This window comes from Thamnophis sirtalis, unplaced genomic scaffold, assembly GCF_051295495.1.
Source record: "Thamnophis sirtalis isolate CommonGarterSnake01/CBP01778 unplaced genomic scaffold, rThaSir2_p1.2 scaffold_10, whole genome shotgun sequence".
NCBI classification, from domain to species: Eukaryota; Metazoa; Chordata; class Lepidosauria; order Squamata; family Natricidae; genus Thamnophis; species Thamnophis sirtalis.
In genome coordinates, this window is record NW_028261390.1 from 59,462,299 (window position 1) to 59,475,320 (window position 13,022).

Sequence of the window (13,022 nt, forward strand, 5' to 3'; positions counted from 1 at the left end):
AGATCAGTAGTGTGAGATCTCATGCTACTGATCTTGCTTGATCTCTGACTACTTTAGGGCGGTTTTCTATAAAAAGTGCACTGAAGCAGGCAAAGGAACCGATAGCTCGCTAGATCATTGCAAGGTAAGTGCATCTCCACATGCCCAATGGCTGTGGAATCCTAGCAGGGTAGGGGAATATGCAGGGCGAATGTTGCAGTGCCTCTGCCATCATTTGTAAGTGTGAACAAGCGCCGTGGTACTGCAACATTCATAACTTTGGGACTGGGCGATAACTGCTTGTGGGGGGCTATGTCAAAATTTTGAACAGTCACTAAGTAAACTGTCATAACTCAGGAATTACCTGTATATGCAAAACACAAAATATTTCTACAACTTTATTTGTTTTTAATCACAGGTTGGATGAAATTAGACGAGGAGATATATTGTTTGATATCATGGCACTAATTTTACCACACTCAATTCTTGAAATATGTATTTTTTTTTAAAGATAGCAAGGACAACTATGAATTGTACAGCAAAGAACCTTAGTTGTATTAAACCAGTTCAGGAATCAACCTATTCCACCTTTTGAATAAAATTTCCAAAGAGCTATCAAAGCAAGCTTTTATTTTTCCATATGGTCTCCTGAATAATCAGTCTTGGCATGATGCCAAAAAGTATCTACTAATTTACTGGGGTGAATAATCAGCCCTGATATGTTGTCAAAAAGCATCTACTGGGGAGAGTTGCCTCTAATTCCTTGGTGTCAGGAGAGTTGGCATAAATAACTTCCCTTTATTATTAGCTTTGATAACTTACCACTTTATCAAAGCACTTACCCATATTTTTCAGAGTATAAGACGCACCCAGGTTTTGAAGAGGCTTTTTTTAAAAAAAAAGTAGGTAGGTAGATAGAGGGATAGAGAGGGAGGGAAAGAGAGAGAAATACAGTAGGTAGGTAGCGGGGAAGTGAGAGTAGGGGTAGGTAGATAAAGGGAGGGAGAGAGAGAGAGAGAGAGAGAGGGGGGGGAGATACAGTAGGTAGGTAGGTAGGGAGAGAGAGTGTAGATAGGTAGGTAGAGGGATATAGAGAGAAAAATAGAGAGAGAGAAATGCAGTAGGTAGGTGTTGTGGCCCAGCAGGATCCGATTGAGCTGCTGATGGACTCGGATAGCAAGGAACCATATGAATTTGCTCTGGATGATGTGGAGGACCCTGGGCAGGGTTCAGACTCAGAGCAGGGACCAGAGAGGCTGGTTGGCCACTAGGAGGCACCTGAAGCATGGAGCAGTGGGGAGGATCAAAAGCAGTTTATCCCTGATGCTAGATTGAGAAGGGCTGAGAAACGGAAGCAGCAACTCCGTAGGGAGACTCACAGAAGATGATTAAGCACAGGTGGTTGTTGATTGGCCCCTCCCAAGAGAGATTATAGGTGAGACATTGAGAGGGGACATTTTCAGGAAACAACCGTTCGAATTAGTAGTTAAGAAAATCTATCTGTGTATTCTAGCCGTGTCTGTTCATTGTGATGGTCTCTCATGAGGAATAAGACACTCAGGCAAGATGTCTTGGGATGAGAGTTCAGAACAGACTCTGAAACCCCCTTTTATTCTTATTACACTCATTAGCATACAATGTTATCATTTAAGGCCAGAGCTTGCCTGTGGCCAGTTACTTTTATGAGTCATTTATCCTGTTTTCCACATTCCCATGCGCTTTCATTGTTTCGTGTACACTATGGCACATCCTGTGGGAGCATTTCTCTGCACTTATTCCCACAGTTCATTTGGACTATCTGTGTTGCTTCGTTTGAACTATCTGGGTTGCTGCAGATCTATTCTATTGAACGTGAGTTGCCTGGGCCCTCAGCCAAAGGATTCATTATCTCAGTAATTGAACAGTGGCAAACAGCCAAGCCTGTGTTCTGGTTTATTCACAGGCCGGGATGTTGGTGGTCAGAACAGGTAGGTAGGGAAAGAGACAGTAGGTGGGTAGATAGATGTTTCCAGGTATATTTATCCTTGTGCTGGAGAAGGAAATCACTGACAATCTGTAGCACCTAAAACTTTGTTTCTGCTGGGACAGCACTTGATCAATGTAATTCTCATCAACCACTCTAACTAAACAGCTTTTTGAAAGGGGGGGGAGTTTTGCACTCTGCAAACCTCCCCAAAATGGCCCGTTTTTCAGAAAAATGTGCCCCTTTTTTCAAAAAAAGAGTCATGAATAACTGGGGGGGGCTTGCAGAGTACTCCTGGAAGGTGAGAGGTCAAAAACGAGCAAAAAACCGCCCATTTTTTTGCAAAAACGGGCTGTTGTTTTGTCAAAAAAATGCATGCATAGTCTTATGGAGGCTTATAGAGTGCTGCAGGGGGCTGGGAGGGGGGCAAAAAACGGCCCATTTTTCACTCATTTCTGCCCTCACCAAGCCCCAGGAGCTGTCTGAAAGCCTCCATAAGGCTATGAATTTTGGTGAAGGGGTGGGGCTTCAGGAGGCAAAAAAAAATGCTGTATTTGGTGTATAAGACGCACCCACATTTTCAGCCTCTTTTTAGAGGAAAAAGGGTGCGTCTTATACTCCGAAAAATGCGGTAACTTAGTAGGCTTCACCTGTTATGTGCAGAATTCAGGAGAACCTATCTCTGACTTGGCCTTACATACCGGTAGTACTGTAGTTTTGTAATCTAAAACTGCTGGGTTTTCTTGTGATACTTAGAAAGTTGCCAAAGCAGCTTAGCAAGCTTTCCTTCTTCCTTGGGAAGTGGGGGTGGAAATCTCATTACTGCTCTAACACTTGTGATACCCTGTGCAATTAATTAGAACATGGCACAAAGCTAGAAAGTCTCCCTCCCAAAACCACACAAGTATGGTTCAGAGAAAATAGCCTTTATAGCATTGCACCTCCTTTTTTGAGTAATAACTATTTGCATGGGAACCTTTAAATATTGATTTGGCTCAATTCGCATACGGAGACTGCTAAAGTCACATTGTCAAAACTAACAAAAATGTATCAGGTTACTACCATAAGAGGCAGCAAAGCTTAGAAGAGAGAATGCACGAGCAGTTCTGGGCCAAACTGTGCCTCCAGAAAAGAACCATGATAAATACAGAAGAACTTATCAACCAATTATCCATGCTAACGTCATGCTAACGTCAGTCTAGTAATGACGTTGAGCCTATCTCAGTATCATGCAGCCCTCAAGCTTTCTCCATACGAAAATGAATTTGCAACTTCACATATTGTGTTTTACAGTCAAGAAGCAATAAAAAAGCCATAACATAATAGCAATAGTACTTAAGACTTACATACCACTTTACTGGGCTTATAGTCCTCTCTAAATGGTTTACGGAGTCAGCTTATTAACCCCAACAATTTGGGTCCTCATTTTACCAACAACGGGAGGATGAAAGGCTGAGTCAGCCTTGAGCCTGGTGAGATTCGAACTGCAAAATTGCAGGCAGCCGGCAGGCAGCAGAAGTAGCCTGAAGTACTGCATTCTAACCATTGCACCACCATGGCTCATTTATGAGAGGAAGTTATTATTTTTTTTCATTTTTATTAAAATACTCAAGTACGTGTAAAGCTGGAAGGAGCAGAAAGTCATTTGTTACATATCTTTCTTTATTCTTCAACACTCTGCACTTTTGTGTTTCTTTAGTTTTTAATATTTTGTTTGTTTGCATTATTTTATATTGATATCCGTAAACGTATTGGTAACTCAGCTTTTTTCCAAATAAAACCACTTGGCCAAATGGAAAATGCAAAAATAATTATTAAAAATACGCCAAAGAAACCCTGGATTCTATATCACTTTCTGCTAAAGATATAAATAGAGACTCTTCTACATCTAATGTGGTTTATGGTGACTTCATGGAGATATCAGTAATGGCTGAAACTGGCACTGAACAAACCAGGCTTAGAGACAACTGTTATCTGGATAGCTCAGCCATCCAGTGCTACCAGGCAAATGGGCCAAGTATCCATCAATTAGAAAGGCAGAAAGAAGAAGCCAAAAATTTACATGCTGGAACACAAATACAGAGAGGTTCTGCAGTGAGCAATCAAATAACTTGTTAAGGCTTGTCTGGAATAAAGACTCTAAATTAGCTAGCGGTGTATGGAAATTTTCTGCTAAGTCTCGGTGAGAGCTGAACTAAAGGTTAAGTGCCTGGAGATCTAGGATTAACTTCCAAGTCTGGGTGGTTAAATATGGCAACATTCATGTAAATGTTTTTGTCAGAAACACAGGAGGTGTTCTTCTCCTCTAACCAATTAGAACAAGTAGAGTTTCAAATAAGCAATTTAGTTTATTTTTATACGCTGTCCTTTAAAGTCATTCAGCTGTTGATGTCATTAATTACTTCTCTCTCTTTTTTTTAAATTTACAGACATACCAATTGCTGAAGTAACTGAGAAATCTAACACGAACATCAAAACTTACCTCTCTTATCACCTCTGCCTGCACTTGTGGCCTTTTCTGAAAGGCAAGGACAACGTCCTTCACACTTAGCTGAGATATGTTTTCCTGAGGCACATGCCTGATAGTCTAGTTTGCACTGTAATAGAAAAATAATATTAATTCTTATAATAAACAAATGTAATGTAAATTGCAGTTCACTAAATATTTTTGAGGTAGCTGGAATTAACCATTTATTTATAAGTTTACTTATTTATTTCGCAACTAATTAACTTGGTAAATCCCAGAGGTTTAAACCCAACACCAAGGCGAATGATGGTGTGAAGCCATTAACCCAGATGTTATTAAAATGTGATAAGGAACAGGCTTTATCTCTATCTCATAGTAGTACAGGCAAACCACATCATTAGTCAGGTAACTGTGTTGTTACCTAAAGACAAATTGTAATTCTTGGCTGGGCTGAAAATTCTTGGAGCTGAAGTCCACACATCTGAAAATTGCCAAAATTAGAAAATGCTGTATGACCTCAATTAGGCAACATCTATGTCTTCCTGACTATCTCTTTTTATTTGGTACCAGCTCTTCTCTATAACCTGCATAATCTCCTTATTCCCTGTATTTTCTTTCTTCTCCTACATTTTACATAGATTTAATCAAATAATGAGTTTTGTTCGAATGCTCTACTGATTCTAGATCTTTTAGCTTTTTTAAAGGAAATTATACATTTTAGCAGTTTAAAGTCTAGCCTATTATGTCAGCATTTTTTCTTCCCCCTGGAAATATCAGTTTTAACATAATTCACTGTGGCTCTGTAAGTCAGAAAGTGTGTTCTTTGGGAGTACATAAAACAGGATACAGCACACATGTGGAAAAATCACATATTAAACATCTCACTTGCACTATGTCAATTCTCACAATCATCAATCATTAAATTAAACAAACATTAAATAATCATTAAACAGTAAATGAGTTTTAGCCTCAAACAGAATATGGAATTGAGGGGTTAGGATGACAAAGTAACTTGCATATAACTCTAGATATACATTCATAGTAAAATGGTATTCATACTTATAAATTTTTGTTTATACATGTGGAACAATCTTTAATACATAACAATGCAAATGGCAATACTTTCAGCTATTTTTTATTTAAATTGAATTGCATCCTATACCCACTCCAAGATAACAGGACTGAGCCTAAAACCTGTTAAGAAAGCAAAGCGGTTTGGATCAGTGAAACATGCAGTAGATAGTATCGTAGTCTATTTTATTGCCTTTTAGATGGTCATAGTACTTCTGTGTTCACTGAATATATAATATGTTCTTGACTAATCAGTCATTGTAACTATTCAGTGTGGATTTGATTTAGATCAAGTAGATTTTAATCATGATTTAAATCACTAGCAAAAGGCTTGATTTAAATCAACTCAACTTAAATCATAATTTTTAAAAAAACAACTCTTAATTCTGTCCTGCAACGCTCTTCCTCTGACCTGCTGTTGGCTCAGCGACAGTCCCAATGTTGCAGAATATGCTCATGCCCCATTTCATGCTGAATAAACTAAATTAAACTATCTTTAGATAGATTTTTACTCCAAAAGCATTTTATTAAAATAAATTTAAAAATAAAAAATAAATAAAAATAAGTTTTAAAAATTCATTTTTTTAAAAGAAAAATCATTGATTTTTATCCACCCTGAAACTATTATAGAAGCTAATGATTTGGACTGCTTACTTTTTTGCACAACTTCCTTCAATGGGAATAAGAATAACCACTGAATTTTTTAATAAAGCAACAAACAAAATACTGAGACCTGATTTGGAGTTATGACATTTTTTTACAAATATTAAAACAATTGTTTTCTTATAGACTAATATCAACCTGTAATGTAGAAAAATATTTTGATAAGTGTGTAAAATTTGGGTCCATTTTGGTGCAACGTGAAAAAATATGCAACAAATAGAGGTGAAACTTGAAAAATTAGAATATCGTACAAAAGTTCATTTATTTCAGTAATCAAACTTAAAAGGTGAAACAAATATATGAGATACGCATTACATGCAAAGCAAGATAGTTCAAGCTGTGATTTGTCATAATTGTGATTATAACTTACAGCTCATGAAAACCCCAAATCCACAATCTCAGAAAATTAGAATATTGTGAAAAAGTGCAATATTCTAGGCTCAAAGTGTCCCACTCTAATTAGCTAATTAAGCCATAACACCTGCAAAGGGTTCCTGAGCCTTTAAATGGTCTCTCAGTCTGGTTCAGTAGGAATTACCATCATGGGAAAGACTGCTGACCTGACAATTGTGCAGAAAACCATCATTGACCCCCTCCATAAGGAGGAAAAGCCTCAAAAGGTAATTGCAACAGAAGTTGGATGTTCCCAAAGTGCTGTATCAAACCACATTAATAGAAAGTTGTGTGGAAGGGGAAAGCGTGGAAGAAAAAGGTGCACAAGCAGCAGGGATGACCGCAGCCTGGAGAGGATTGTCAGGAAAAGGCCATTCAAAAGTGTTGGGGACTTTCACAAGGAATGGACTGAGACTGAGTCTGTGCATCAAGAGCCACCACACACAGACAGATCCTGGACATGGGCTTCAAATGTCGTATTCCTCTTGTCAAGCCGCTCCTGGACAACAAACAATGTCAGAAGCATCTTACCTGGGCTAAAGAGAAACAGACCTGGTCTGTTGCTCAGTGGTCCAAAGTCCTCTTTTCTGATGAGCAACTTTTGCATCTCATTTGGAAACCAAGGACCCAGAGTATGGAGGAAGAATGGAGAAGCACACACTGCAAGATGCTTGAAGTCCAGTGTGAAGTTTTCACAGTCTGTGTTGATTTGGGGAGCCATGTCATCTTCTGGTGTTGGTCCACTGCGCTTCATTTAGTCCAGGGTCAATGCAGCCGTCTACCAGGAGATTTTTGAGCATTTCATGCTTCCTTCCGCAGACGAGCTTTATGGGGATGCTGACTTCATTTTCCAGCAGGATTTGGCACCTGCCCACACTGCCAAAAGCACCAAAACCTGGTTCAATGACCGTGGGATTACTGTGCTTGATTGGTCAGCAAACTCGCCTGACCTGAACCCCATGGAGAATCTATGGGGCATTGCCAAGAGAAAGACAAGAGACATGAAACCGAACAATGCAGAAGAGCTGAAGGCTGCTATTGAAGCATTCTGGTCTTCCATAACACCTCAACAGTGCCACAGGCTGATAGCTTCCATGCCACGCTGCATTGAGGCAGTAATTGCTGCAAAAGGGGCCCAAACCAAGTACTGAGTACATATGCATGCTTATACTTTTCAGAGGTCCGTTATTGTTCTATTATTGATTGCATGTAATATTCTGAGATTGTGGATTTGGGGTTTTCATGAGCTGTAAGCCATAACCATCACAATTATGACAAATCATGGCTTGAACTATCTTGCTTTGCATGTAATGAGTCTTCTCTCATATATTAGTTTCACCTTTTAAGTTGCATTACTGAAATAAATGAACTTTTGCACGATATTCTAACTTTTCGAGTTTCACCTGTATATATACTGTATTTTTCTAACCTTTGCTATAGCAATAGTACTTAGACATATATAGCATTTCACAGTGCTGTACAGCCCTCTCTATACATTTTAGAAAATCAGCACATTGCCCCCAATAATTTGGGTCTACATTTTAACAACCTTGGAAGGATGGAAGGCTGAGACAATCCTAACCCAATGAAAATTGAACTGCTGGCAATTGGTGGAATTAGCCTGCAACACTTATAATTAGTAGTTTATTAAAGTAAGCATTGTGAATTTTATTCAAGAAGTTCAGTTATGCTCTTTCTTCTCTACTACATTCGTTAGTGACTCATTTATGTATCATACTATAATGGTTATTATAATTTGACTTAATGCTGTACCTTTTCTTAAACAACACCCACTGATTGCACTGCTAATTTATCAAGATCAATTTACTCAATTATCTAAAGTTGAAATATTTATAAAGTTGTAAGTGAACTGAAATATCACATAAAGGGCATGCTCATTAATATCATCGAAAGATGTATACATAATCAGCATATTATTTGCTGCTTTGGGTATAAAACTGTTTTGTGAACTTTTATATTTTTTTCTTTGCTTTCTTCTGGAATATTTCACTATGGACATTAGTAACTTTTGATAATATTAATGCATAAAAATCAGCACCACCACTGCCTATGGAATATAAGAGAAAAAGAAGATTCATCTGTATATATGAACTAATTGATAATTGACACTACGCTGTATTAAACTTTTTAGACGCCACTACAAGCTCTCAGTGCAGTGCTCTAGTTCAGTGGTAGTCAACCTGGTCCCTACCACCCACTAGTGGGCGTTCCAGCTTTCATGGTAGGCGGTACGGGTTTTTTCCGATACTGAAGCACTTTCCTTTTTCAAATTTAATTGACTTCCCTACTTTATAAATCACCATTACTGGGTGGGCGGGTAGAAAATTTTACTACTAACAGAGATACAAAAGTGGGCAGTAGGTATAAAAAGGTTGACTACCCCTGCTCTAGTTAATCAACATGGGTCAGTTAAGGAAATACAAGTATATGAGCCTACATCTATATATGAGTGAAGTGTTCACTCACTAAAATTAGGAAGTAATAATTGAAATGTCAACAACATTGGTGTTCTGCTTGCCATAGCACTTAGATCCAACAATTGGATTAATTGTGAGACAAAATATATGTTTTGAATCTAGTTGTTTTATTTGTTTGTATCCCATCTTTATTATTTTTACAAATAGCTTATGGTGGCAAACATATCCAACACACCTTTCTCCTCCTCCCCCTCCCCACAATTAAATCCTTGCAGCTATTATTTCTGATATGTTACTGGAGTGAAATATAAAGCTATCTTTACATTCCAATTCTCTTTGTGTTTGAAAGAGTCTTGCAAATCTTCAGTTTTTGAAAGGAAATGCCGGGATTTCATGGTGGAGAAAAACATAGGGCTTTCCTAGATCAGTTGATGCATAAAGGATTCTCCAACTGATGCATATAAGATGAACATGCTAATAAGAAAAAAAATGTGAAAAGGATATTTTGGGACATCATGTAAATTAACAGGATATTGCTGGGGGCAGGTACAGTATATAAAGTTTCCTTTTTTATTATGGCAACCTCTGAACCTACTACAGGCGAAAAGTATACAGCAGCACATGAAATGGGATAGCATGGGCAACAAAACTCAGTTGAAACATGATAAAAAATATTCCCTTTTAGATGTTTAGGAAACTGGACATTTCAAATATGCTTCAACTGTACGTACATTGGCTATTATAATGTATAACTTCATGTTATGCCAGATTGGGAGGCCACTTTGTATACCTTCATGCTTTAATCATCTTCCAGGTAAAATATTGTGACCTGTTCTAAATAAGGCTCCTTTTGAAAACAATCTGGATTGTATAATTGGCTCACAATGTAACTGTGCAGACAGCAATGGGTTTAAGGCAGCATCATGTAACACTGCTATTCCATGGCTTGCTGAAATGTTTCTGATTGCAATTCAAGATGCTGGCTAATAATTCTTCCTTATTTTTAGCTGGAATTATTAAGCTATTTTTGTTTGTTTGTTTATTAAACACTGTCCAAAGTTAGATTGTTTGAGTTGGATCACCATATAAATGTTGCAAATAAACAAATGTATTCTTTAAATCAGAGTTCCCCAACCTATTTGACTTTGCGGATTGGTGGAGGAGAGGAGGGAATTCTTCCACACATGTGGTGGTCTTGCCCCATGCAGAAATGGAGCACAAGTATATGCGCTCTGTTGCCACTTTTGCAGTCCGGTTACTAAAGGCTCAAGGCCAAAAGAGGGGCTGCAGCCTATAGGGAACCCTGCTTTAGAGCCAAGGTGGCGCAGTGGTTAGGGTGCAGTACTGCAGGCCACTTCAGCTGACTGTTATCTGCAGTTCAGCGGTTCAAATCTCACCGGCTCAAGGTTGACTCAGCCTTCCATCCTTCCGAGGTGGGTGAAATGGGGACCCAGACTGTGGGGGCAATATGCCGACTCTGTAAACCGCTTAGAGAGGGCTGAAAGCCCTATGAAGCGGTATATAAGTCTAACTGCTATTGCTATTTAAAGGATTACGAAATGAAAAATGAAGCAATTTGACATTCAAGAATCTGTGTAATGTAGTTAGAATCAGCTCTCTGGAGAAATTTATGATTTTGGGAAGCAGAAGGAAAAAGAAGATGAGAAGAACCAGAACATGGATTGAATGAGTTACAGTGGTAATGGGTGTGCCTTTGGAAAACATGAAGGACCAAAATGGAGACAGATTGTCCTGGAGAACAGATAATTAATAGCAATATAATTAATGATAAGATGCAGATGAGGAAAACAGCAGAGCCTCAGCAACTGAATTCAATATTGTGATCTAACCTTGATGACAACATATTTATTCCCATTAGTATTAAAGTCATAAAAACCTATCATGTTAGTAACAAAACAATGTTGTCTTGGTTCAGCATATTGTAAAGCAATGCTTGAACTTTAAAACAATGCTTAATTTAATATACAGAACATTAAAATTATATTAAGAAAATAAACACAAGCAATAATGCATTTTAAAACTGAGTTTGTGACTTTCTTTTAATGCACTACATAGTTGCTATAGGTTACCGAGGAAGGTTTTTTTTTTTTGCTGTTATGTCAAAAACTGATAATTGAACAACATTTTCTTCAATAGGACCTTTAGTAGCCTGAATGTTGTCAAAAATTTGGAAATCTATTTTCTCAATTTGTTTTCTAAAAACTGGAATTAAACTAAGACAAATCAGAAGTTGACTCTTAATATGGCACATTACTGTATGCAGGATATTTACAATACTTCCTCTTGTTTCTATTTGTTATTCCTACATTAATTCAGTCCTTTAACCTTGTTTAAATTATGAATCTGTATTTAAATTATTTAAATACAGTTCACATAAATGAAACACATCATTTTATAAACAGTTTGAAGGGACAGTCATATTTTGGCTTTCTGACTTTTTTTCTTGGGTATTAAAAAAATAAGGTTTTTAAACATAAAAATCATTAACATTGGATGCTTTTTCTTTATTTTGTCAACAATATGTAGTATTGAAAAATCCATTACAAAACTTACACATATTCTATTATAAGCTGCTTATTCAAAGGATTCCTTTGTTCCTTCCTATATACTCTTTTAACAATATCTTTTATTACAAGCTAATTGATCAAACATTTATGGGATCTATGTTTATTTAAACATGAAATTAAATGTTATTGTTTTCACACTCATCTTTTTGAAAAATAGACCAAAAAACTATTATTTGGTAAACCTCTTATGATCAGTGATCGTGAACATGCATAAACAAAACTATGCTTTTATATCTGGCTAGAAACTAAATCTGAAAAGCCAGGTTGCATCTATATATATAAAGTGTGTGTGTGTGTGTGTCTGTGTGTTTCTCTGTGTGTGTCTGTGTGTGTTCCAGCATAACTCTGAAACGCCACAAACAATTTCAACCAAATTTTGGGGTAAGACAGCCCTAACACCCCTCAGGATGTGTTTCTGTTAAGATACAGCCTGTTGTGCCTGTAAATGGTTTCTACTATACTGCCATAAAATGGCTTCTACTGTACAGCGCAGTGGAGTTGCCATGGTAATGGCTTCACAGTACTCCACAAGGGGGCTCCCTCTGGCAAGGGGAAAAATCCAACATTTGGTCTGGACATTTTCCCCCTATAAATAAATACCTGGATAATGCTGGGTTATCAGAAAATTAGTGGCAAATAGGTTTGCATGGGCTATTTTGTAAAAATATATTTCAAAGTCCAAAAAAACATAGTATAAATACTAATATACAAAAGGTCTTCTCTGAAAAGTAGACAACATTTTACTTTCTCAAGAGCTACTGCCAATGTAAAATTAAAGATGGGACATAAATTGAAAATAAATATGCAAAAATAAAGACTAACATATGTCTAATATAAACTGTATAGCATTGTAAAATTACATGAACAATATGATTTTTAAAAAAAGATATTGGAGGTTTCAATAAAAATTAAGACAAACATGTAGAGCAGAAATTTTGATTATCAGCATTAAGTTTCATTTTTATACAAAATGAACAAAATAAAGGTTAATAATAAAGTTTGAACCAAATGTACTATTTTTAAAATGTAGCCTTTTTTATTTAGCAAATAATCACCAACGTTCACATACTTACTTTCTCAACAATACTGATCTGAAGGATGATGAATGGGGAAAAAAACTGTCTACCTCAGAGATTTAATGCTTAACTTTCAAAAGTTTGAAAAAAATGCTACAAGCTACGCAATTTAACATCAAATCAAAGAAAGAGGCACCTAATTCTTGTCCTAGTAGCCAGCTACAAGCAGCAAAGAAATCAAATGCTATGGATCAGATGCAGGTACTAACGGCCACTGACCATACCTAAAAAAATATTCTGTTTAATTATATCCACAATCTTTCATTTGCTGCTGCCTATAGTAATTTTAGGTATACAGCATAGCAAACTAATCAAATAGCAGACCAACTACCTGAAATACCACACTAGCCATACTATAGGTCAAATTGAAGAAATTAGAATTAG

General features: G+C 37.0%; 1 protein-coding gene across 1 annotated transcript in view; it reads right to left on the reverse strand.

The window, feature by feature from the left end:
* Positions 1–13,022, reverse strand: part of SPOCK3 (SPARC (osteonectin), cwcv and kazal like domains proteoglycan 3) — a 139,592-nt gene that overhangs the window by 37,934 nt on the left and 88,636 nt on the right. Inside the window, exon 6 of the mRNA XM_087724689.1 lies at positions 4,425–4,539. Coding sequence (XP_087580815.1) covers positions 4,425–4,539 — 115 coding nt within the window. The remainder of the gene's footprint in view (positions 1–4,424; positions 4,540–13,022) is intronic.